The following is a 27,538-nucleotide window of genomic DNA, read 5'->3' as shown; positions in this document are numbered from 1 at the left end:
CTATGGTCATGACTGAAAAGAACAAGATCTTGGATACAACCGGCCACATTTTGCGAAGTGTTATGACCCGCTTGTTAGAGTCGCACCATAAGAGTGCCAACAAAATAGCCTGAATGCAAATTATTTATTATAAAAGTAACTCATAGAACAAACAATCAAAGCAACCAACAAATTTCTAGGGATAATAATGACGATAAAGAACTTAGGATAAAATCACAACAACACTTTAACTACATGACAAAAGTAATGCAAAACAAAACCATAAGGTTAAAGAGCCAATGAGATGGCAGGTCTTGACATGTGGACTCCCGAGTAGCCACAGTGTCCTGGGGTAGCTAGCACAACAACTTTTATATACCCATTGATGAGTAATGCAGGCATCCAATCAGAATTTACCACATGCTCTAATCTGGAGTCATCACAGTGTATAAATATTGTAAAACTTAATACCTGTCGCTCTGCCTAAATCATAAAATATTCATCAAGTTTGTATTCGACTCAAAGTAAATGAAGTAAACTAGAAAAATCTAGAATCTAAAAGTAAAGAAACTTCACGAATAAAAGCTGCAACACAGGACAATTGAATGGGCTTTTAAAACTTGAGGCCCTGGTATACTGCAAACTAAGCGTCCTAGAGCTCCACCTTCTTTGATGTGCGGTGTCTTCCCAGTGATGTCTCTCATTCAGGGAGTCAGACAGTGAACATCATCTAAAACAACACTAGCTACATGAATACACTGGAGAGAGTACAAATTTATCTGCACTGGTACAATCACTTGCAAAGAGATTTTAAGCTGCAGAGGAGCTGTTGGCCAGATGTTTATGACAATTCTTTTCTCAGCCACCACCACGGTGTTTACGGTAAACGCGAGAAGCGCAACACATTTACAACCCGACCTACTGCAGTGTAGGAGTGTTGGAAAACAGTATACTGTCACTCAGCCTTTTCAAACATTATTCAGACATGAAACATCCAGTGCACAGAGAAAATTTTTGCTGCATTCATGTCATGTGTGTAACTTTTTTCTCTATGTGTTTCTTAAGCTGCGCCGAATGATTAAAACTCTGTAGACACTGATCAGATCTGTACGGTTTCTCTCCAGTGTGAATCCTGTTGTTTTCAGATGTGTTAACTGATTAAACCTCTTGTAAAAACACTTGTACGGTCTCTCCAGAGTTAATTGTCTGGTGCAGTTTTAATTTTGGAGCTGTAATAAGTCTTCTCACACTCAAAGTGCATATACTCTTTCACATCAGTGTGGATTTTCATGTGTTTATTAAGGTTTGCTGATCGGTTGAATCTCTTCCCACACTGAGTGCATGTGAATGGTTTCTCTCCAGTGTGGGTCTTACATAGTCAAGTGATGCAATTTCCAAGGTCAAAGTTCACCAAGCTTGAACCTTGCAAGGCAGTGAATTGCGAAACTTGACGAGCAAACTTACGTTTCCAGTCTGACACATTTGCGTGCGTATGAATGAAAGTCTATGGAGAGAAAAGTCCGGTGTGACCACAGACCCCAATTTTATCCTCCTTACACTGGCTGCCTGTTAAGTTTTGTATTAAATTTAAAATATTAATTCTCACCTATCTAGCTCCTGTTTATCTTCTGTCTCGCTACAATCCAACTCGCTCTTTAAGATCTCGAAACTCCGGGCTTCTGGTAGTACCTAGAATAGCAAAGTTGAGTAAAGGAGGTCGAGCCTTCTCATTTATGGCTGCTAAACTCTGGAATAGCCTCCCTGATAACATCCGAGGCTCAGACACACTCTCTCAGTTCAAAACTAGATTAAAGACCTATCTGTTTAGTAAAGCATACACTCAATGCATCACTTAGCGGGTTTCCACACAAGTTTCTACATCTTGCTTATATACACTATGAACAGCAGCTACGCTAATTATTCTTTTTTTTTCTTCATTTTCACCTGGGGATAATCATCCCGAGGTCCTCAGATTATGCGGAGTCACTGATTGGATCTAAGACCAGTGACGAGATGATCCCAAGGTTTCCATATCCGGGACCAGGCCGTATCCTGAGCTGCTGCTGCGCTGGTGGTCGTGGGGAGTGGAGAACATGAGACTGATTCCAGTGATGCTCCAGGGACAGACGAGTCTTCACTTAGGCCAGCTTCCAGCCTCCACTGCTGAGACTGCAGCTCTGCACAAGACTTTTGGCCAGCGAAGAAATGAAAATGGTCGTGCCCAACTGAGTCTGGTTTCTCTCAAGGTTTTTTTTCTTCACTTCTATCAGTAAAGTTTTTTTTTCCCTCTCCGCTGTCGCCACTGGCTTGCATGGTTCAGGATCGGTAGAGCTATGCATCAATGGATTTGCTCTTCAGTGTTTGGACTCTCAGTAATGATTTAAACCACACTGAACTGAGCTGAACTGAACTTAAACACTAAAAACTGAACTACCCTGATCCAATTTATTATGACCATTTATGTGAAGCTGCTTTGACACAATCTACATTGTAAAAGCGGTATACAAATAAAGCTGAATTGAATTTAATTAAGAGCAAGTGAATGGTTTCTCTCCAGTGTGGATCCTCATGTGTTTATAAAGGGATGATGATTGGCGAAAACTCTTCCCACACTGAGTGCACGTTATTGGTTTCTCTCCAGTGTGGATCCTTATGTGTTGATCAAGGTTTGATGAGCGGTTGAAACTCTTCCCACACTGAGTGCAAGTAAATGGTTTCTCTCCAGTGTGGGTCCTCATGTGTTTAGAAAGGGATGATGATTGGCGAAAACTCTTCCCACACAGAGTGCACGTTAGTGGTTTCTCTCCAGTGTGGATCCTTATGTGTTGATCAAGGTTTGATGAGCGGTTGAAACTCTTCCCACACTGAGTGCAAGTAAAGGGTTTCTCTCCAGTGTGGATCCTCATGTGGTGATCAAGGTTTGATGAGCGGTTGAAACTCCTCCCACACTGAGTGCAAGTAAATGGTTTCTCTCCAGTGTGGATCCTCATGTGTTGTTTAAGGTATGATGAGCAGTTAAAACTTATTCCACACTGAGTGCATGTGAATGGTTTCTCTCCAGTGTGGATCCTCAAGTGTTTATTAAGTGATGATGTTTGGCGGAAACTCTTCCCACACTGAGTGCATGTGAATGGTTTCTCTCCAGTGTGGATCCTCATGTGTTTATAAAGGGATGACGATTGGCGAAAACTCTTCCCACACTGAGTGCACGTTATTGGTTTCTCTCCAGTGTGGATCCTCATGTGTAGATTAAAGTTTGATGATTGGCTGAAACTCTTCCCACACTGAGTGCATGTGAATGGTTTCTCTCCAGTGTGGATCCTCATGTGTTTATAAAGGGATGATGATTGGTGAAAACTCTTCCCACACTGAGTGCACGTTATTGGTTTCTCTCCAGTGTGGATCCTTATGTGTTGATTAAGGTGTGATGAGCGGTTGAAACTCTTCCCACACTGAGTGCAAGTAAATGGTTTCTCTCCAGTGTGGATCCTCATGTGTAGATTAAAGTTTGATGATTGGCTGAAACTCTTCCCACACTGAGTGCAAGTAAATGGTTTCTCTCCAGTGTGGATCCTTATGTGTTGATTAAGGTGTGATGAGCGGTTGAAACTCTTCCCACACTGAGTGCAAGTAAATGGTTTCTCTCCAGTGTGGGTCCTCATGTGTTTATTAAGTGATGATGCTTGGCGGAAACTCTTCCCACACTGAGTGCACGTAAATGGTTTCTCTCCAGTGTGGATCCTCATGTGTAGATTAAAGTTTGATGATTGGCTGAAACTCTTCCCACACTGAGTGCAAGTAAATGGTTTCTCTCCAGTGTGGGTCCTCATGTGTTTAGAAAGGGATGATGATTGGCGAAAACTCTTCCCACACAGAGTGCACGTTATTGGTTTCTCTCCAGTGTGGATCCTTATGTGTTGATCAAGGTTTGATGAGCGGTTGAAACTCTTCCCACACTGAGTGCAAGTAAATGGTTTCTCTCCAGTGTGGATCCTCATGTGGTGATCAAGGTTTGATGAGCGGTTGAAACTCTTCCCACACTGAGTGCAAGTAAATGGTTTCTCTCCAGTGTGGATCCTCATGTGTTGTTTAAGGTATGATGAGCAGTTAAAACTTATTCCACACTGAGTGCATGTGAATGGTTTCTCTCCAGTGTGGATCCTCATGTGTTTATTAAGTGATGATGCTTGGCGGAAACTCTTCCCACACTGAGTGCACATGAATGGTTTCTCTCCAGTGTGGATTATCATGTGAATCTTAAGTTTGCTTTTGCTTGCCAAAATCTTTCCACACTGAGTGCAGGTGAAACAATTCTTGTCTCTCCTTTTCAAAATACCATCAGTCTGTAAATGAGTTTTTTCCTCAATTTTGATATGATGTTCCTCCTCTTTCCTCTCATTCTCTTCAATTAGGTCTGAAATAAATAAATAACAGATTAATTTTCATTAAGTCTAAAAATCTCTCATCAAAAGCTGAAAAGTAAAAAGACACTAGAAACATTGGCTACACACACTTATTTTGATGCATGTTAAATGTAAAATAAAATCAGATCATATTTTGTTCAGTCATTAACCTGTATGTTTAAGCAGATTAAATTCATCTTTATTTATCTACTGCTTTTACAATGTAAATTGTGTCATAGTCGCCTAACATAGAAGTCATTGTAAATTGAAATGCTGTCAGTCCAGTTTTCAGAGTTTCTTACATAATTGATCATAAAAGTAATTTTGGTCACATTGATAAGACACAGATTTGAAAGGTGTAAATGGTGTGACGACCCTGGTATTCCAGTTTGGATGTGGCAGATCCTGTTAAGGTGCCATGGTAGCTCCCCAATTGGTTCAAAGCATATAAATGCGAGAGTGAGCTAGCTTCTGCAGGATAGTGTGGCTACTGGCCGTCTTCGCATCAAGACCATCTCTTTATTTTGGCAATCTTATGGTTTTGTTTGGCATTATTTATATGTGTAGTTAAAGTTAGTTATTTTCTTTATTTTCCCCTAGACATTTGTTTGTTTCTTGATTTGTTGTTTTATTAGTTGTGTATAATAAATAAGTTGCATATATAATTTTTTTGTTGTCTGAGCTCTTTTATGTTGCAACTCGAACGAGGGGGTCGTAACAATGGCCTATTTTTATTTGTATATATTCATAATTACAACAAAATGTTTCTCTAAAATTTGTTTAGCAGACAGGGAATACTATGGATAGAATACTATGGATAAGATACTGTGGATAGAATGAAAGAACCGACAGGGGAAAGCAAAGAAGGAGGTGTTTGTTTCTTTATTAACAACTCATGGTTGAGAAACATACATCCAGTTAGATCATTTTGTTCTCCTGATCTGGAATACCTTATGCTTCGGTGCCGACCACACTGGGCACCAAGAGAGTTCACAGCTGTTATAAATACAGCTGTCTACATCCCCCCCGCAAGCCAACACAAAGCAGGCGCTAAGAGAACTGAATGGGAGCATAAGCGAGCAGGAAACCACACACCCAGTGGCAGCGTTTATTGTTACAGGGGACTTTAACAATGCCAATCTCAGGAAAATCGCTCCAAAATACTATTACCATATCACCACAAACATGCGTGGTGACCGTATTTTGGACCACTGCTATTCTCCGTTCCGGGACGCCAACAAATTCCTCCCCCGCCCACCGATTGGCATATCAGATGACTCTTTTGTTCTGCTCTTGCCTGCTTACAGGCAGAAACTGAAACGGGAACCACCCACCCTCAAGACGTTTCAAAGCTGGACGGACCAGTCGGATTCCATACTTCAAGAATGTTTTGATCTTGTGGACTGGGAGATGTTACGGACAGCTTCTGATGACGACATTAAGGGCCTACTCACACTATGCCATCCGTACTGTGCCCAGGCCCGTTTCCTGGATCGTTTGAGAAGTGTGAGTTTCCCGGATCGTTGAGAAGACCCTTAGCTGAATCGGGCTCAAGCACGGTTCACTTGGCTGGCCCTAGCCCGGTTGGAAGAGAAGGGCCTGAGCGCGGTTCACTTGGCCGGTACGTTTGTAGTGTGAGTGCAAAACGTGCCAAAACCCGAAACTGAAAGAGAGACGTGACTTTAAGGGATTGTTTCATATGGATTTATTAATCATTCTTACTGTTCAGTGAACGCAAACTGCCGTAATTTATTAAAGACGCAGACATCTCACTGCACGACAGTTGCGCGCCTTCAGCAAACCTCCTCATTCCTGCAGCACTAGGGCTTTATGATTGTTTATAAGCGCCTAAAGTGGCGGATCTGTTCGGCGAAATATCTGACTGCGTGTAAATGCATCCCTAAGGACTGTTTGGTGAAATATTTGACTGCATGTCACTGCATATCAGACGACTGAAACGATATAACTAGAGAAATCTCCACTGTGCTGCTGAGTGAGTGAGAGCGCTTCTCACTGAACAGCGCAGCAGCGATGACGTAAGCGTGCCGAGGCCCATTTGTGGTGTGAGTGCAGGCTGTCGGGGGAGACGGGAGGGGGGACAAGTGCGGTTTGGCCCAGTTCGAGGCAACTGTACCTAGTGTGAGTACGACCTAAAGTTTACTCAAGACACCGTTACATGCTTCATCAGAAAGTGTATAGAAGACACGGTCCCAACAAAAACTGTCCATATCTAAACTGTCTAAAAATCTGTCCCTAACCCAAAACCATAGATTAATGGCGAAGTTCGAACAGCCCTATTAGTGTGAACCTCCGCCTATAAATCCAGAAATGCTGAGGAACAAAAACAAGCAAACTACAACCTCAGGTAAACTATCAAAACAGCAAAACATCAATACAGAGGTACAAGGTATAGGGGAGGAGTATGTGGCAGGGACTTAATTACATCACAGACCTTAAAAGTAACAAACCCCTCACTGTGAACATTTCTGCGTCTCTCCCGGACGAGCTCAACTCGTTCTACACTTGCTTTAAAGCCCAGGACAGCACCCACACACTGTGCGCTCCGCGGCTGATACCGAAATCGTCAGCACACTCTATTTCTGTAGTGGACGTAACGAGATCTTTTCAGAGCATCCTGAAAGCTACGTCCCAGACCTCTCGCTCTCTCGGCCTGTGGTTCCCACATGCTTTAAGACAGCTACTATTGTGCCCATACTGAAATAATCTAAAACCACATGCTTAAATGACTGACGTCCAGTTGCTCTGACACCCATCTTCAGCAAGTGCTTTGAGAAGCTGATTAAAAAGCACATCTGCTCTGTACTGTCCGCTCACACTGACCCTCTGCAATTTGCTTACAGAAATAATCGCTACACTGATGAAGCAATTGCTTTCACCTTGCACACTGCTCTGTCTCACCTGGAAAATAAAAGCACATATGTGAGAATGCTGTTTGTGGACTACAGCTCAGTATTCAACACTTTAGTGCCTGCCAAACTAGTGGTGAAGCTCCAGGCTCTGGGTCTACACAGCTCTCTGTGCAACTAGTTCCTGGACTTCCTTTCAAGCAGACTGAACAACATAACCTCATCCACACTGATCCTCAACACTGGTGATCCACAGGGCTGTGTTCTCAGTCCACTCCTCTACTTCCTGTAAACACATGACTGTACAGCCAAACACATCTCCAACGTCATCGTTAAATTTGCTGATGACAGTGGTGGGCCTAATCACAGATAATAATGAGAGGGCCTACAGAGAGGAGATACACACTCTGACGCAGTGGTGTGAGGAAAACCACCTCTCACTCAACATCAGCAAAACCAAGGAGCTGGTGGTGGATTTCAGGAAAGAGAATAGAGAACACACCCCCATCACCATCAACGGGACACCAGTGAAGAGAGTCAGCACTTCCAAGTTTCTTGGAGTACACATTGCTGGGGAATTGACATGGACTGCTCACACAGAGGCAGTGCTAAAGAAGGCACAACAACGCCTCTTCTTCCTCAGGCGTCTCAGGAGGTTTGGAATAAGCCCTCACATCCTCCGCTCGTTCTACACCTGCACTGTGGGGAGCATCCTGTGTGGCTGTTTTACCACCTGGGGCCTGTTTCAGTAAGGAGGTTCAAACAACTCTGAGTTTAAACTTGAACTCTGAGTTGATTTACAGAGAGATTAAAAACTCTGAGTTTTCGGTTTCAGAATAGCTGATCTGAGTTGGGTCAATCAACTTCGAGTAGACCAACTCAGAGTTAAGCGCGCGCACCGTGACTTTAAAAAGGCATTATCAATGGAGCGCAGACATTACGAGTGACTATGGCAATTACTTATAAAAGAGATCACCATTTCTTTCTCCAGCTGAACTTGATGTTCTCATGCAAAGTTATAGCAAATATGAGCGTATATATTTGAAAAGAAGCAACCATCAGTGAAGAAGAGACAGTTAGCGTGGGAAAACAGCTGCTCAAGTTAATGCCTAATTTCACTTTTTAAGTATTTAAATATTTAAGTATAATAAAATAAGTAATGTAATTTGTGACGTTTATATATTTTTTCTAAACTAACTTTTATACATTTATTAGTTTTAAATGATTTAACAGTGCACTTGTGTGTCTGCCTTTTTTATTGATCAAGTGATAGAGGTTAATATAACATTTAGAAGGTAAGCAGTACTAAAAATAATTTTTAGAAAGAATAATAATCCCATTAATCTAGTTACAATCCATGTCGAAGGTGAATTTAATTTAATTATTTATTAAAAAAGGATAAGCCATTCTTGTACAGTTCTTCTGTGTGTGACTAAAATGTAGGCAATAGCTATGTTTCCACCAAATATATTACATAAATGTATGTGCAAAACTGGAATATTGCATAAAAGATGCGAATAAAATTCCATCCAACGAGTCAAAGAGAAAAAAATTGTCACTTCCTGATTAAACTGGCACCAAATATCAACAGTAAAAACAGAATTTACTGTGGTAGAAGAAGCTGCGTCAATTAATTCTTTATTTAGCCTAATTAATGTACTTGCGCCTCGATGTCAGAAGACAATGCTGAAACACAATGAACACATGGGGGCGTCTGAAGCCATGAGACACGGAGACTCTTGACACGCACCAGACGTTCGGAGGTAATTAATAATATACAATAATACTGAAACAGTTAAGGCATTTTAGAATGACTAAAACAATATTTAAGACATGTTACAGTGTGCTCAGCCTGCTGGGTTGATCATTTACACACATTTTCATTATCATATGATCATGGTCTTCTTTTAATGTACATACACAGCAAATTCATTGGTGTTAAATTTCAAGTGTTGAGGTAATTCAGAGTAAAGTGTTAAAATTCTAGAGTTAGATTGGCATTAGAAGCTGATTTGCCTCCTTGTCACACAGAGTAACATGTATCTACCTTTGTAGAAAACCCTTGTATTTGAGAAACTAATCAGAGTGTCTGAAATCTCACCATACACCCTCATTCACCTGGCCCTTGAATTGGTCAATTAGTTTAGTCCACTAGACAGAAGGAATGACCACAAATAAGTGAATTCAGACACCTGCTGTTAACAAGCACAATCACTGAAGGAATAAGAAATTGAAGGAAGAAATAAAACTACAGACACAGCCTCACACCAATCCAACTGAATTAAAACAGAGGATTAAACAACTCCATTAAATAATAGTATAAGCAGCTTCACTGATTACAGTTTGACTTCATTTCTGTAAGAATATTTGACAATGAACAGAGGTTTATATTTTTTTATTAAAATATTTCATTTGACCTCACCATCATAGAGATCAGAGGCTGCTTATTTGAGATCTTGAAGCTTTACTCTTATATCCTAATGTTTCTAAAACTCATTAGCTATAGCAAGAAAGGTCAAGAGAAACTATACTGTTTATGCTTAATTGTTATAGATTTAATTTCCGGTGTTTATTAAGTTGATTCATAAAGATATGCAAATATAGTTGTATTAAAACTGCATGGGACAATACTTCTGGCAGTCTGCTGCTCTTCATAGAAAATTCAACAAACAATTAGGATGCAATTAATAATTAACCTGTCATGCACTAAACATTCAAGCCCCAGCTTGCTCTTTATGACACACAGGCATCAAGAATCAGGACATGAACCTCAACCGTGGTTGCTAAAAAAAAAAGCCGCATAGTTCATGCCGCAATGCATGCTGGGTGCCAGCATAGTACAAAGCTCCCAGCATGCATTGCAGCATGAATAAATTATGCAGCTTTATGTTATTACAATCTCTTTCTTTTCCTTTATTTTGTGTTGTTTTTGGGAGGTAATGTTTCAGTAGAGTGTTTTTTTTTAACTTGATTTTTATTTTTTTGTTTGTCATCATCATTGAGAATCAAAGACTAATTATTGATGTCTGTGTGTTTTTGAGTTCTGCCATAGATCAAACATTCTTATGTAAATATTGTTTTTATTTTATTGGAGCTTCAGTGGTTTCATTTATGTATATTATTTATTTCTCACACATAACTAATATGATATTGAATTAGAAAACAAGCAGGAAAGGATGGCTATGTTATCATTAATAATCTCTTCAGACTGACACTTTAATTTTCTTCTGGCTTTCCATGCTATATGTTTAAATAGTGTAATTAACACTATCTATAGCAGCTAAAATAAAAGACATTTATAGTAAGAAGTTGAAGAGCCTGACTAAAGCAGACTCTGTCCTCCATCATGGTGACTTCAAATGAACAACGGAAATTTTATTAAGAGCTTTTGTTCACATGACAGAAATAAAATCAAAGGTCAGTAATAGGTGAAGCTCCATGATAAGTTGTTTAATTTGATGAGTTTTTTTTAAAGATGTTGAAAAATAAAATTTTTTATTGTGTAATTTGTTTTATTTTTATTGATTATTATTTTATTTAGAGTTTTTCTCAGTTGATTTCATCTTTGGTTTTGGCTTGTGTTTTTCTTTCATTCAGTGATTCTGCTTGTTAACAGTTGTTCATCAACAATTCTCAATCCTCCTTTAATTAGACACTTAATTGTCTCATTAACTTCATCCCTGTCTGAGTGTTCAGCCCTCTGTAGTGAGGACAATAGTGAGGATTTTGCTGTGGAATTTAAGGCTTAAGTGTGTTCGAATGAAAAATACAGACTATGGGATGTATTTTTAACAGAAATATTCTGGAAACTGAATTTACGAATGTAAAATGTTAAAAAACAGCAGATTACTGGCAACCACTGCTGCCAGTATTTTGACATACATTTAACAGATATTTTACACAATAAGAGTTTGCTAATTAACACTCTGGGTGTTAAAAATTTTAACACTTTCAAAAATGTTATTTTAACACTTATAGTGGTTCCCATATAAACACTGAGGGAGTGTTAATTTTAACTCTAAGGTAGTTAAATCTACCAAATCTAAAATTTGCAGTGTGAGATCGATAAAAAATACAGACTGTTGAATGTGCTTTTAACAGAAATATTCTGTAAACTGAATTTATGAATGTTAAAAACAGCAGATTACTGGCAACCACAGCTGCTGGTATTTTTCCGTAAAATCTAAAAATGAAAAAAAAGAAAGAAAAACAGCAAAACGGTTTTTGTGTCACCATTGTGGAGGATAATAGCGTCTCTGTTCAAGTCCAAGATGAACTGAGAAAATTTGATGTTATGCTGTATCTTCTTTTGTTTAAAGGTAACTGTGTAGTTACTAATGCAGTCAAAATCTGTTTGCTAATTGCAATCACACATGAAAACATTATTGCATCTAAAGACTTTACATTTTTGTGCACTAAGCTATAACTTTGTAAAATAAACAATGTGTTAGTTCATGAAATATGGTTAATTTTTGTAAATTTATACAGTTATATAAAACTTCCATGTTTTTCACAGAAAGATTCTGGCAACCACAGCTGCTGGTATTTTTTCGGAAATTTAACAGATATTTTACACAATAAGTGTTTGTTAATTAACACTCTCTTGGTGTTGACAATGTTAACACTTTCAAAAGTGTTATTTTTAACACTTATAGTGGTTCCCATATAAACTCTGAGGGAGTGTTAATTTTAACTCCAAGGTAGTTAAATCTACTATCTAAAATTTGCAGTGTACTGTAATTTGTTCATTAAAAGTGTTTCCATCGTAGTTTATGCGCACATTTTCTATCGAATAAAAGTTTATCCTACTCAGTTATGCGCGTTTTTTATGCATATTTAAAAAAGTTATGTGCATCATGAGGTTTCTATCAATCGTTATAAGCATAAAAATAGGTGGGTGGAGACGTAAGGCTAAGGCGAGAAATACCACTTCATCTTTAAAAAAGGGGAGGAGACCGACAGAAACTCTGAGTTTAGAGAATAAAACCTGCTTCCGGCCAATGTTAGATTCACAGAGTAAGTTACCACAGTAACTGACTCTGAGTTAAAGTTACCTTTCTTTCAGAAACAGGCTTGACTTACTCTGCTTTCTCCAGTTTAACAAACCTGCCATTTTGAAACGGAAAACCCAGAGTTTCTCTCATTTCAGGGTTAAAATACTCTGAGTTTTCAGTTAACCTCCTTTCTGAAACAGGCCCCTAGTATGTAAATAGCACCAGCAGCAATCGCAAAGGCCTACATAGGATTGTGTGAACTGCTGGACGCGTAGTAGGAGGTGAGCTTCCCACCCACCACGACATCTACACCAGGCGGTGCATGAGGAAAGCCAAGTGAATCATCAGCGACTCCAGCCACCCAAGCCATAGACTTTTCTCTCTTATTTACGTGTACGCGCAAACCCGGGATATTTGAAACCTGCGGCTCCGCCCTCTAACACAGAAACCCAGACACACACACACACACACACACGCAAACATGCCGGTCGATTGAAGTCACACTGCAGATGGATATTATTAAGTCTCTACCCAAAGATGAAACCTCAGCTTTATAGCCAAGCAGTTGGAAACTACTGGAAACTTCTGCAAACTACATGCTACAAAGAATACTTCATCGGCTTTTGTTAAAGGAAGGATCAGTAAAGAGTAACTTACTGCTGGACGTCAGGATGGGTTTCTTCCTCCATTTCTCAAGTGTAAGTACGTGCGATTAAAGCAGCCTCGTTTACTCTAGCTTGCAAATGTATTTAGTTGTGATTTGTCACTTGTAACCGCGTGTATTGTATGAGGTTAACTCGCTTTATTCTCATATCGGGTGCAAAGCCACGTTAAAAACGTGACGCGTGCTGCTTTGTCTACGGAGCTCCGTGGAGGAGGGTAGTGTTTGTGTGTGTGTGCGTGTACGCGGGCTGTCGTCCGGAGGTGTGTGTGTGTGCGTTGTCGTCCGGACCAGGGTTAAGTGTTTGTGTGTGTGTCTGTTTGTGTGCGCGCGCGCTTTCGTCCGGAGCAGGGTTAAGTGTTTGTGTGTGTGTTAGGACGAGGGCAATATGTGTTTGTGTGTGTGTCTGTGAAAAGAGCAGAGTGAGACAAGCTAGAAGATCTCCTCAACTGTTTTTGCACAATAAAATAGTTAGTCGTCGGTATTTTCAAGTCCACCGTCTGTATTTACATTGACCCACTGGCAGCTAAAATCCACGCCTACACTATCGAGCGTGTATGAACTGTGATTACTTTTATATTGCTGATTAGCTGTTGGGCATTTCACTCTCTCACTGAAGGCAGTTGACCAATCGCAACAGACTGTCATTGGTCCAATCAGCGCAGATTAGCTTCACGCTAAAGAGGGGTTTGAGAACAAATAAATCACTGGACGATTCATACAGGAGTCGCTGGGATAATTAGGTAAAAAAAATGCAGATTATAAGACCATGAAAGTGTTTTTTGACCTTGCATGCATATTAGACTGTTGTTGGAGACCCTTACAACCAAGATATGACCCTATTTCGTGTATAATATGGGCTCTTTATGGTACTTTCAAGTCCATAGTTTCGTTATAAAAACACTTGTCTTCTTTACAAAACCAACCATAAGCATGTTGGATAGATGAATTGGTAAATATGGACTCATATCAAAGGGGTATGATGTCCATGTTATATGAAGTGGTCTAAAGAACTGCCCCCCCTTGCCTCAATTGTATAAAGCTAAAATGGGAAGACAGACTGGTACTAGAAATAGCAGATACAGCTTGGCAATATGCTATAGAACTGGTACACTCATCCCCTGTATGTATTAGACATGGTCTTCTACAGTTTAAGGTGCTTTATAGGCTTCACCTATCTAGGAGCAAGCTGGCAAAAATGTATCCAGGGTCAGATTCATCTTGCCCCAGATGTGGTTTGGAGCCAGCAGATCTGATGTTCTGGCGATGCCCTAGATTACATACATTTTGAGCCAATATTTTTAGATCATTTTCATCTATATGTAATCGAGATCATTGCCTTTTCTTCTTTATTGGCCAGACGCCTGACTCTCCTAAGATGGAAAAAACAAACTCACCATCCCACAAACATTGGATATTAGAAGTGTTATTACATGCTAAACTCGAGCACCTTAAGTACATCATCCGAGACTCTACAAAAAAGTTTTAGAGGTTTGGCAGCCTTTCCTCTCCTACATTGAACGCTCAAAGGTTATTATATCCTTGGTGAGAGTTTATCCCTAGTTTTCTAATTTATTTTATCTATTTTTATTAATTAATTAATTTTTATTTATGGGGTGTGAGTATGTCTGTAGCTATGTACCATGTTAATTTGTTGTTCAATATGTGTGTTGTGGAAAAATTAAAGACTTTGGAAAAATCAATAAAAATAGTTGAATAATAAGAATGTAAGCAGTACTAAAACATTGTTTTTAGAAGAGTAATAATCCCATTAATCTAGTTACAGTACACGTCCCTGTCGAAGGTCTGTGAATTTTAGCTAGTTATTAATTAAAGAAGAACAAGCCTTTCTCGTACGTGACTTTGTTCTTTGTGTGACTGAAATGTAGGTAATGGGTAAGCAGGATGAGAAAAAAATTATATATTATTCTATTATATATTCCTTCTATGCTAATCAAGGACTTCTGAGACATTGCAAGCATGGGATGGGTCCTCCTGGCCTGGCAGAGTTGATCACAGCTCAAATACAAATTTCTGCCATTTGCTTGCAGTAACCATTTGCTTTTCACCATCCACAATTCATCCGTCCTTGATCTTCCTTCAAATAGCTTTATCATGTATGGAGTCATTTGACAGTTTATGACTTAAGCATTGTAGTGCTAAAATCAACAGAGACATTGATTGCTTGTATTTCAATATACAATTTATTTACTATTGTTGAGTCATGGCCTGAGGAGAGTATGTTAATGTTCTCACCCACTTTATCTCCTCTGCTGTGCTCTCATGTTCAGTTGGTTTTGGGGGTTGGTTTTCACTCATGTTTGACAATGCTTTACTCAGGGTATAATAAGGAACGTTAAGTGTTGATCTGGGAGAATGGCTTTTACTCTGCCTCTCCCTCATATGGCTGCATAGCCTCATATGCTAACAAAGGCAATTTCACTGTTTTTGTTGCTCAGCAGTGCACGTACAGCTAATTTCTTTATACAGTATGTTAGTTTGTTTCATTCTACTGTCTGTATATTTAAACATGTAAATTAATAAACAACTTTACCTGCTTTAAGCTTTGAGATTCTTTCTCTTTATCAATGATAATAACAACTTTGATGGAGTCAGATTAATTACAATAAAGTCAGATAAATAATGGATTTAAACAAGCCATCCTTCAACTGCTTTCTGTTTCCGATTATTGGTTCAGAATAGCAGCGTAAGCTCCAAACCTTACAGCTATGTTTCCATCCAAAAATGCCAATTAAATTAATTTGCAAAACTGGAATATCGCATAAAAAATATGCAAATAAAACAGTGTTGTCGGGCGACGAGGAGGCACAGTAGGTGGTGCTGTCGCCTCACAGCAAGAAGGTTGCTGGTTCGAGCCTCAGCTGGGTCAGTTGGCATTTCTGTGTGGAGTTTGCATGTTCTCCCCAAGCTGGCGTGGGTTTTCTCTGGGTGCTCCGGTTTCCCCCACAAGATCAAAGACAAGCAGCATTACACTGTTTTAAGGATCTAAAAATGTATTCTTTAAAAAGCAAAAAGATTTCAATAGCGGCGCCTGCTGGTACATGAAGAATATGGTCAATACTGATAAACTTAACATCATATAGTTTAGAATACTGTACAATGTTTTATAATAATTAATTATTTTAGTGTCCATTTTCATTCCGCATATTTAAAATTAGAGTCATCCACGTTTTCTGACATACTTTAAATCAGGGTTTCTACAGGTGTCACCAAGTTAAATTTAAGACTTTTAAAGACATTTTTAAGACCATTATGAATGAATTTTTAGAATAAGGAATTTTTCAAATGGCCCAGAAGAAAAGGTTTTTTATTTGTCCTTTCAAAAAATATTTTTTATATAAAATGTTTAATAATACAATAATAAATCAAAACTAATAATAACAAAAATATTTTAGATATTTCTTAGCAAAATATCTTAAATATTGTGTAAAAACAAGAGAGCTCGACTTGGATCCACACACTTTTTTTCCCAAAATCAACTTTCTTTAAAATAAAAAAAACTAATTAACAAATGTTTTAAAAGTTTTAAAAACTATAATAAACTAAATCCATTCAAAACAATCTGTCCAGGTAGATATCCTCAGCAGTCTTTACCATTATGATAAACAGAGTTAAAATGACCTTTTTAAATAAAAGTTGAAAGTTTTATTGAGATGGATTGTTGGTGATTGTATGGGCTTTGACCAAATTGAGTAACAAAACAAGACCTACAACACAACATTTCAGCAAATTTAAGACTTTTTAGGGCCAAATTTTAGATTTTGGAATTTAAGACATTTTAAGACTCCGCGGAAACCCTGTTTAAATACAATAGCCCTGGTAATTAGTTATTATAATAAAGATTTAATTCTAACTCTGATACTATCTGTGAGAACTAGTAACAACTACTAGAAACAAGTTTAAACCCATAAAGAAGTCGATGAAAAAAAGGGAATTGTGATCAACCTGACATATGCAAATGGAAAGTACCTAGCTAACACTATCACTGTAATGGCAGATATCTTTTATGAGAATACTGTAGGTCAAATATCGTCAGCTCAGTTTAACTTTTTATTAATTTATTGTTTTCATTTATTTTTTATAGCGACAGTGCTCAAGGGCGCTTTACACAGTAGGAGAACAAGAAAAGCAATAACCTTAAGAAGGTAGAGAAAATGGGAGACTAATAATACATAATGACAAAAGACATGAGAACAAGTAACAAAAGAAACTCATTCCTGTCTTTCAATGAGTGCTTATGTGCATTTAGCAGAACTAGGCAGCACACTCAGGGCTGCAACATGGGTTTAATTTAGTATTCTTATTATTAAAATATATCTAAATGAAAACTAACTTGTTTGTTCCTGCAGATCTTCCTGTTTGACTGTAAATGTTTCTTCAATCTTCACATCTTCACTCTCCTCTTTAATAAACGCCATCTTTATAACAGTGTGGAGATCAGTCGCTTCAGCAGGAGTTTTTCTCTGTGTTTGGACACTTTATTCTGTTTAAAATGAACAAAACAATGAACAGAAACAAAATAACTTCTCTTCAACACTTTCTTCAACAGTTTCTTTATATGAGTGTGATTGACAAAAATAAATCAGGTAAGTCTGAGCAAGAAACAATAGCCACAAACAAATGACCTAATAAAAACTAGTCCTCCATTTATTTATATTTATATATATATATATATATATATATATATATATATATATATATATATATATATATGTATATATATATATATATATATATATATATATATATATATATATATATATATATATATATATATATATATATATATGTATATGGCTGATTCCAGCGTAATGGACGTGACATTTGCAGTAAAAAAATGAAACGTATATTCTCAGAGAAGGTATATGTTAACAGTATATTGAAATATATGTTTATATTTTTCTTACCCCTTAACCATGGAGTTCAGGCATCAAAAAAATATCAGTCTATGCAGGTGTTTTATATTTAAAATGACGGCAAAATGAATGCGTTACGGACGTGACAAAAAAAAGACATGAGTTTTGTGAGTTGACATACTTTGTGAAAATTCTGTGAATGAAAATGCAGAAGCCAAAAAAATATATAACAGTCAAAAGGATAAGGGTTGGCTCTGCATGGGACATATATAATTAATTTTATTTAGTTTTTCATTTTTGCATTAATGAGGAAAAACTATCGTTACGGACGTGACTTGTCTTCGTTACGGACGTGACTGCTCTGAAATTGACAGTTGACACATTATGAAAATCAGATAAATGCTTTCAAAACTTGACCAAAGACCTATTTGTGGATATCTGTTGGGTGTGTAAACCAATAAACTTTAACCTCTGAGACATCTGAATGGTAAGGTTGCACAATTAATCAAACTTAAATAGATATCACCTTGTTATATTTAATTCGTATTATGGCATGTGTGTTGTTAAAGGTTAACGCACGTTCGAATGTTCAAAACTCAATTCGGTAACAATGTTGCATGCTAACATGGTGCTTTTATACTCTGAATAATATAGAATTTATAATAAACATAATCAGCTATAATGGGCCTATGTTTAGCAGGCTCCTAAAGTTAGTGTTTCCAGACAAACTTGAATTAAATCATTGCCCGACTGTTGTGCAAGACCTTGTCTACGTGGAGAATATTTAAAATCTAGTTTTGTCACAGATATGGCAATATTATATTTGACAGTTTATTTTAGTTTATTCTAGTTAACGTGTTAGTTGATGGAATAAATAATTTAATTTCTCCACTCGCGCTTGCTTTCTTTTTCTCGTCGGCAGTCACTTCAGGACAGGTTGCAAAAAGTTCATACGCACCAGGGTGAGAGAGAAAACTTTATAACTTAAGAAAGGTTTTGTGTAGGCTATGTTAAACAAGCAGAAAAATAGTCATTGGTTGTAGGCATGTACGATGGATGACTATAATGTTTATATTTTTAGGCTATAGTTCATAACCGATTGTGTAAAATATTGAATTAAAAATTTACAGCTGCAGGTCCTATCGATTTTCTAACAAATTTAATACTCATATAATGTAGTTAAAGCTTAGATCAATATCAAGATTTTATTCTTATTCTTATTATAGAATATTCTTATTCTTATTAAAATAATTTTAATAAGCACTCAAGCGCATTTGCCGGGTGCTGGAAATCTTTGAAAATGTTTCAATTTTAATGTAGGCTATAGCCAATTTTTAAGCTTTGAAAGTGCTTAGATTTTGGATAAAGGGCTTGGAAAATGAATTGTGTCGCTTTGATAATTTATCTTTATAAATAGTTATTTAATTAATAAAATAAAAAACATATTTATGCTCTGCATGAAACGAAAACTCCGCTGTGGCCTGACCCGCGGCGTGCACATTTTGAGCAGTGGGAAAAGACCAAATGCATGGAGGTTATTGATTATGCGCCTTGCGCGCCTCGCGTTTTGTCATTGCGCGCTTTGTGCGCTCCAGAAGAAAAGCATGTTACCTCAGTGGCGTCTTTCATTCTTCAATCAAACGAAAGCAGAGGCGGGGTTTCCTTGGAGGTGACAGCAGTGTCAAGATGACTACGGCGAACTTTTTAATGACGGAGAGACTTGTGGTCGTTGTTTTAAGTCATCCAAAGTTGTATGACTTTACAAATCTTGAATTTCATAATGTTATTTAAAAATTTAAATTATGAAAACATTGACAGCAACACTCGCGCACAATAGACCAGCTGATTCAGTTGTTATCTATAGTGACATTCAAAAGAGCACCGTGCTCCTTTTCTTCTTGTCAACATAAAATGCATTGCGGAGCGCCTCACGACTCTGGAATGAAGAAGCGCGTTCGTTGTTATCGGCTTTTATGAGCAACACATATTTGTTAACTCGCATGACAGTAACACGTGCAAACACACGTGCTTACATATGTTTTTTGCCAAAAAAGGAAAATGAAAGAAGGATATTCTGGCCACAGTTTGACACAGGAGTTGACAAACCAGCGCTGATCCTGGTCGTCTGTGCTGCCTGGAGCCGCGTCATAAACTCAACTAGGCATATTCATGATTTAGTGCAGACTACAATCAACAAACCACCCTTTTTTCCATTTGGAAAAAAACAGCTATTAATAGTTCTTATATACATTTTAAATAGCCTAATCTACAAATCAAACAAAGACAAATATTTTATAACTTCGCACCAAACGGATGCTTTCATTTTACAGCTTATAAAACATGTATGCAAATTAATGCAGTATCACATGTAAATAACAAAATTGTTATATGCTTAGCCTATACTTTACAAAATGTATAGGTTCAAAGCCTTATGGTTCATTGTCATTATCTTTCACTATAGGCAGCGCGTGCGCACATGAACCGCAAGTAAGACGGAGGAAATAGGTTAAGTCATTATGGCCAATTATGGCAATATGTAAAATGTTGTTTTCTTATTAAACATTTATTTCTGAAATGTTACTAAAGTGGTTTATAGTTAAATGAAATGTTCAATTCTTGATATAACATATGGATGTTATGTAATGTAAGTCAGTAATTGTAATGCAGCATCATAATGAACAAATATGCGCTAGTCATGGCTTATATTAATAAGGAGTTCAAAAATGGTCACGTCCGTAACGCAAAATTGTGGTTGTTTAGAGCAAAGACCTGAGATGAATTGGCGATCATAATTAGTATGGACATATTTTGGCTTTGTATACAAAGTTTCATTTTATTTGTTATAATATTTATTCCACAGTATAAACTTTTTCATTAAATCGTTACGGACGTGACACGTGACCGAAGCTGCGTGATGTCTTAAATATGTAGCTCATAAATCAAAAGGGCAGTAATGTTATGAAAAAGTAAGGGTAATTATTTATACTACAGACTCCAATCCTTCTGCAGAATGATTACTGTTAACATAAAGCATGGAAAAGGTGAGTCTTTAATCCCTTATTCTAAAGCACGAAATGTGGTTGGATTATAATGAAATTTACCATTGGCACAATCCTCATATTTCATGGATAAACAAACCAATTTCATTAAAAATTTAACAAGAGCACATCATTACAATAAAATATAGACCTTAATGAGCAAATTTAAATAGGTTTTGTTATTTTGGTCAAAAGTTTATTTTTTGATGATAAGGTTGACATTTTCATGGAATTGCTCATATATATATATATATATATATATATATATATATATATAATTATAATGTATACTTGTATTGGAATGACATTATGCTAGTAAATAAATAAACCTTCATTAAAACACATTTCAGTTGTTCAAACAATAGCCCTCGATTACTGTTATTAAAATAATACTTCGTTGTATAAAGGATTAAAATAATAGTCAACCGCAGGTATATAATATCGAAAGGAAAACCTGAAACTTAAATCAATCGGTTTATATTTGTGTAAAGTTGTGAAACAAACCTTCCTCCAGTTGAACCGCAGCGCGGAAGCGGCGCAGCCTTATGACGTCACATAACACGCCAAAATAAAAGTCTTTGTTGTTCAGCTTTTTTGCCACTTACTGTTGCAGTCAGGACATCATAAATTTCACACTCCTTTTCACATCTCACATAACATATCTGCTCTCTCTCTCTTTCAAATACACAGACATTCAGTATTTGAAGTTGATCAAAACTTTTAATCCAAACATTTTTACACAATTTTGAAAAACTTGTTTAATCCACTAAGAATAAGTGTTTTTTTTTTCGTTTTTATTGTTGCAAAAAGTTTACATCACAAGACAGAACAATCAACATCGCAAGGCATATTTACCATTACAAATATATAAAATAAATTAAAAATGTTACAACTGCAACAAGGAGCAAGAAGCAGTACAAAAGATCTACATCAAAGGACAAACAAAATATTCTAACAATAAATATTATGAAAATGAAGTACAGAGAGCTTCAGTTATTTTACTTTGGTTTCTGAAATATTTGAGGCTTTGAGCCACTTTCTTTACCTCAGAAAGAAAACATCTTAAAGAGGTTCAGCATTTTTTCCACTTACAGCAATGAATTTGATATTTACCCATTAGTAAAATAAAGTTCACAACATCAGAGAAAGAACAATGTAAATCATCTTTGTAAAATAAAATATCTTCTAGAACAATAGGGGGGACTGAAATCATCTTTAATGAAAGCCAAGTATGGATGTCAAACCAGAATTTAAAAGTAAATTCACAAGAAAAACATAAGTGATCGAGTGTTTCTGGAGCAGAAGCTACACTTGTCAACATCAAAGTTAAATCTTTTTTGAATAAACTAATTCACAGGATATATCCTGAATACAATTCTGTAATGAGTTTCCTTAACCTTAGGTGCTACAGGATATTTAAGATAAAAGGTAAAAGCTTTGTCCTCTACTAAGGGTTTAACAACTCCTAGATGATCACACTTCAAATCACCAATGATAAGCGTTTAAATTGTTTGTAAATAAGCTTGATGTTACATTTACAATCGAAAATATCAACATTTAATATTTTTAAAAATGAAAGAAAAGTTACAAGTATATATGGGAGATCAAAACAATTACTTTGAATTAACCTAAACAAAGCAATAGGTATAGCCTCGCAAATTTCAGTATAACCTTTATCTGTGATTTTAACTCTATATTTATTTAAAAATTCGTTATGAGATAGCAGTCCATTTACATCTAACAAATCATTAATAAATATAATGCCTTTATTGTACCAGTCACCTCTAAACAATTATTTCCTGTTAATAATAACAGCCCTTTTATTTCAAAGAGTGGATTTATGAGGGGAAAATTATGGGTAAATATAATTTTCCAAAAAAGTAGTGCTTGCTTATGAAAATTAGATAGCTTCAAAGGAAGTTTTGAACAATCATAATCATATCTTAATACAAATTCAAGGCCACCATTTTTTTAAACAAATTATTTGGGATATGATAAAATATTGAATAAGGCTTAGCTAAACACTCTTTCAGTCATTTAACTCTAAAAGTGCCATAAAGACATTCAAAATCGATTGCTTTTAAACCTCCTTATTCATACTCTTTAATCATATGATTCTTACGTAAATAATGTGTTTTATTTTTCCAAATAAATTTAAATAATATTGAATTAATAGATTTAACTATTTTGGGAGGAGTATATAAAGAATAAGTTAAATATATAATTTTAGGTAATCCCAGTCAAAAGAATTGAACCCAATATGGAAAGGTCTCTAGCTAGACAATGATTTAGGGATTTTTTTCATACCTTCCATTTTAATATTAAAATTTGCACATTCTCTATTAACAGAATTTTTGGTGATGGTAACTCCCAAATATTTAACTTCCTCTTTTACTAGAATACCCTCTAATTCTCTTAAAGTACAATTCTAAATAGTTAATATTCCACATTTTCTTAGGTTTAAGGTGAATTCAGAAGCTTTAGGAAACAGAAATTTTGACAAGAGCTAAAGGGAGCACCTCCCTTTTTTAAAGAATTAATAGAGTCATCAGCAAACTGACTTAAACTAAAAGTCCTACCAGGTATATCAATACCTAAACTGTACTCTGAATTTTTTAAATATAATGACATAAGTTCAACAGCTATATTAAAAAGAAAAGGTGAGATGGGACATCCTTGATGGATTCCTCTTCTGATGTAAACTCCAGGAGATGATCCTGAATTCAAAGATTTACTACTGAATATATCAGTATAGAACATGGAAATTACCCTACAAAAGCTCGGACCAAACCCAAAAGATTGGTTGTTTCTAAAGATTTTCTAAAGACAAAAAGGATGCTCAATGGACTTGAAAAAGTCTAGAAATAGAAATAAACTTGTCTGAGGAATTTAATAACTATAATCGAGCATATCAACTATCAGTCTGATATGATTGTGAATACTTCTCCCTTTAATGAAAGCTGATTGTGTTTCATTTATTATCTCGCCTATACCTTTTTTTGAGTCTATTGAAAATACATGAGAGAGCAATTTAAAATCATTGGACAAAATAGTTATGGGTCTCCTATTATAAATAATTTGTCTTTGCTTGGCTATGGAACTAAAATTATTAAAATCTGCTTCATAGAAGTCGATAGTTCTGCTTTGTCTTTACTTTTCTTAAGTACTTCAAAAACTAAAAATCTCATCTCTGGCCAAAAATGTTAATAAAACTCAACTGTAATTCCGTATATGCCTGGATTTTCCATTGGATATTTTAGAAATAGCAACATCAAGTTCAGAGATAACAATGTCAGATTCCATCATTTCTTGGAAGCTGTCATCTATAATAGGAACTTTATCTTTTGAAAATGAAAAGAAAAAGTCACAATCACTCTCATTAAATTTTGATTCATATAATAACATGAATAGATGTGATCATCAATCAAAGTTTTCTCTTCACTTACATTGTTATTTATGCTAAGTTTATGAATAGTTTTTGAAGATTGTCTATGCTTTACTAAATTTAAAAACAATATGAAGAATTTTTCTCCCCCTCCTCTATCCATTTCACTCTAGATCGTAAAGCTCCTTTAGCTTTCTCTGTATAGTAATCATCCAACTCTGATGGCAAAATACGAAGTTCATTTTGTTCTATATCTCCAAGAAAATCTTTATCACCACGGTCATTTAATCTAGATAAAACTGTTAACTGTCTTTTTTTCCTAAGAGAGGAAAACAATAGCTCATTACAGCAGAGTCATTTTTAACCTGATTAATTTTCAATTTGAGAAAAGCATGTGGCAAAAGAAAAAGAAAACCAAACAGCAAATAGGGAGAAAAGCATTTGCCAAATGCTTATATAAAAAGCTGTTTAAAATGTGTTTTGTGATTTATTAATACAATTTTTACTGTTTGATTAATCAGCCTTTAAAACATGGATTAAATAATAATACAGTAATAAAAGTGTCTATTTATTTATAGATTTAAAATGTATTTGTAATGCATTGATTTATTGATAATTAAATGACATTTAAAAACATTTAAATTGTGATTTATTCATGTACATTTTTATGCTGGTCTAAGCAGTGGCGCAGTAGGTAGTGCTGTCCCCTCACAGCAAGAAGGTCGCTGGTTCGAGCCTCGGTTCAGTTGGCGTTTCTGTGTGGAGTTTGCATGTTCTCCCTGCATTCGCGTGGGTTTCCTCCGGGTGCTCCGGTTTCCCCCACAGTCTAAAGACATGCGGTACAGGTGAATTAGTTTGGACTTCATGTCATGTAGGAGACATTAAATAGATCAATGATAACTGCAGAATGTCTTTCTGCTGTTGTGGCAAAGGATTCAAACCTGCGCGGGGAGACCCCAATGGATTTCTAGTCCATCGCCTTAACCACTCGGCCACGACTACAAGACTGCCTGTACTGCCATTTCTTTATGCCTAGTACACATATTGTGCATCCAGATGAAACTTTCATCAAGCGATAGCTCAACGGCAAAAGCTGTGGCTCCACAAAATGAGCGTCATACGCCCGAACAGGGACTTGAACCCTGGACCCTCAGATTAAAAGTCTGATGCTCTACCGACTGAGCTATTCGCGCTCCACAACAGTAATTTACAAGTAGGCAAGCTTTGGGTTGTGGTCGGCGCAGACCTTTACAGTACACTAAAGTTTACCGTGAGATGGGGTTTTAAGCTTATGGTTGGTGTGGATGTTGCTAAAACACGACAGGTTACTTTGAGGTTGGGTTTATGGTTGTTGTAGGTGTAGACATCAGTAAAACACAATAGTTTGGACTTCATGTCATGTAGGAGACATTAAATAGATCAATGATAACTGCAGAATGTCTTTCTGCTGTTGTGGCAATGAATGGACACTCAACAATTGAAAAGATTCTTTCCATGCCTTAGAAGCGTGACTTGATCAGTACTTATCTACACAGCATGCTGGCATCAAAGATCCTATTTATCTTATATCATATCCCTAGTCTTCCACACTTTAGGAAACGTAAACATTCAGGACGTGCCATTAGCACAGCCTGCACTAAAAGAAGGCTGGAGATAACGGGTGGCAACACAGAGTGCGACACTAATGTCACCTTGAAAAACCTGTCGTGACCCGGATTCGAACTGGGGTTGCTGCGGCCACAACGCAGAGTACTAACCACTATACGATCACGGCGAGCTACGAAACAGCCGTTGTTACCTCTGTGTGGTATGTTCCTCCCTGTGATAAGCCCCTTTCTCTTCAGTGAGAACACACTGTTGTTTTTCTCCTCCTACCAGCACAACGCATTTCCCAAGAAACAATGGAAATGCAAACAATAGACGACTGCTGCAATTTTAAAAAGGGGGAGGACGTAGTCGGCAGGATTCAAACCTGCGCGGGGAGACCCCAATGGATATCTAGTCCATCGCCTTAACCACTCGGCCACGAATACAAGACTGCCTGTACTGCCATTTCTTTATGCCTAGTACACATATTGTGCATCCAGATGAAACTTTCATCAAGCGATAGCTCAACGGCAAAAGCTGTGGCTCCACAAAATGAGCATCACACGCCTGAACAGGGACTTGAATCCTGGAACCTCAGATTAAAAGTCTGATGCTCTACCGACTGAGCTATCCAGGATCCACAGCAGTAATTTATAAGTAGGCAAGGTTTGGGTTGTGGTCGGCGCAGACCTTTACAGTATACTAAAGTTTACCGTGAGATGGGGTTTTAAGCTTATGGTTGGTGTGGATGTTGCTAAAACACGACAGGTTACTTTGAGGTTGGGTTTATGGTTTTTGTAGGTGTAGACATCAGTACAACACAATAGTTTGGACTTCATGTCATGTAGGAGACATTAAATAGATCAATGATAACTGCAGAATGTCTTTCTGCTGTTGTGGCAATGAATGGACACTCAACAATTGAAAAGATTCCTTCCATGCCTTAGAAGCGTGACTTGATCAGTACTTATCTACACAGCATGCTGGCATCAAAGATTCTATTTCTCTTATATCATATCCCTAGTCTTCCACACTTTAGGAAACGTAAACATTCAGGACGTGCCATTAGCACAGCCTGCACTAAAAGAAGGCTGGAGATAACGGATGGCAACACAGAGTGCGACACCAATGTCACCTTGAAAATCCTACCGTGTCCCGGACTCGAACCGGGGTTGCTGCAGCCACAACGCAGAGTACTAACCACTATACGATCACGGCGAGGTACGAAACAGCCGTTGTGACCTATGTGTGGTATGTTCGTCCCTGTGATAAGCCCCTTTCTCTTCAGTGAGAACACACTGTTGTTTTTCTCCTCCTACCAGCACAACGCTTTTCCCAAGAAACAATGGAAATGCAAACAATTGATGACTGCTGCAAATTTAAAAACGGGGAAGACGTAGTCAGCAGGATTCAAACCTGCGCGGGGAGACCGCAATGGATTTCTAGTCCATCGCCTTAACCACTCGGCCACGAGTACAATGCTGCCTGTACTGCCATTTCTTTATGCTTAGTACACATATTGTGCATCCAGATGAAACTTTCATCAAGTGATAGCTCAACGTCAAAAGCTGTGGCTCCACAAAATGAGTGTCATACACCCGAACAGGGACTTGAACCCTGGACCCTCAGATTAAAAGTCTGATGCTCTGCCGACTGAGCTATCCAGGCTCCACAACAGTAATTCACAAGTAGGCAAGGTTTGGGTTGTGGTCGGCGCAGACCTTTACAGTACACTAAAGTTTACCGT

At 37.2% G+C, this 27,538-nt stretch overlaps 1 protein-coding gene, 1 long non-coding RNA gene and 4 other non-coding genes across 6 annotated transcripts; all 6 read right to left on the bottom strand.

Moving 5' to 3' along the window:
• Positions 1-107: 107 nt before the first annotated feature.
• Positions 108-21,366, bottom strand: LOC137490967 (uncharacterized). Its single transcript, XM_068219985.2, has 3 exons — positions 21,324-21,366; positions 17,259-17,408; positions 108-4,393 (listed from the first exon to the last, which is right to left on the bottom strand). The coding sequence occupies exons 2-3, from the start codon at positions 17,341-17,343 to the stop codon at positions 2,508-2,510; spliced, it is 1,971 nt and encodes a 656-aa protein (XP_068076086.2). The 5' UTR covers positions 17,344-17,408; positions 21,324-21,366; the 3' UTR covers positions 108-2,507.
• LOC141381784 (uncharacterized) lies at positions 4,963-7,982 on the bottom strand. Its single transcript, XR_012402439.1, has 2 exons — positions 7,029-7,982; positions 4,963-6,951 (listed from the first exon to the last, which is right to left on the bottom strand). It is a non-coding gene; the product is annotated as an uncharacterized lncRNA (long non-coding RNA).
• A 3,958-nt stretch (positions 21,367-25,324) lies between the features above and the next one.
• trnak-uuu (transfer RNA lysine (anticodon UUU)) lies at positions 25,325-25,397 on the bottom strand. The gene has a single exon. It is a non-coding gene; the product is annotated as a tRNA-Lys (tRNA).
• A 758-nt stretch (positions 25,398-26,155) lies between these two features.
• trnas-aga (transfer RNA serine (anticodon AGA)) lies at positions 26,156-26,237 on the bottom strand. The gene has a single exon. It is a non-coding gene; the product is annotated as a tRNA-Ser (tRNA).
• Positions 26,238-27,186: 949 nt separating this feature from the next.
• Positions 27,187-27,268, bottom strand: trnas-aga (transfer RNA serine (anticodon AGA)). The gene has a single exon. It is a non-coding gene; the product is annotated as a tRNA-Ser (tRNA).
• A 118-nt stretch (positions 27,269-27,386) lies between these two features.
• trnak-uuu (transfer RNA lysine (anticodon UUU)) lies at positions 27,387-27,459 on the bottom strand. The gene has a single exon. It is a non-coding gene; the product is annotated as a tRNA-Lys (tRNA).
• Positions 27,460-27,538: the final 79 nt, after the last annotated feature.

This window comes from Danio rerio, chromosome 4, assembly GCF_049306965.1.
Source record: "Danio rerio strain Tuebingen ecotype United States chromosome 4, GRCz12tu, whole genome shotgun sequence".
Lineage (NCBI taxonomy): Eukaryota > Metazoa > Chordata > Actinopteri > Cypriniformes > Danionidae > Danio > Danio rerio.
This window is presented reverse-complemented; position numbering and strand designations above follow the sequence as displayed.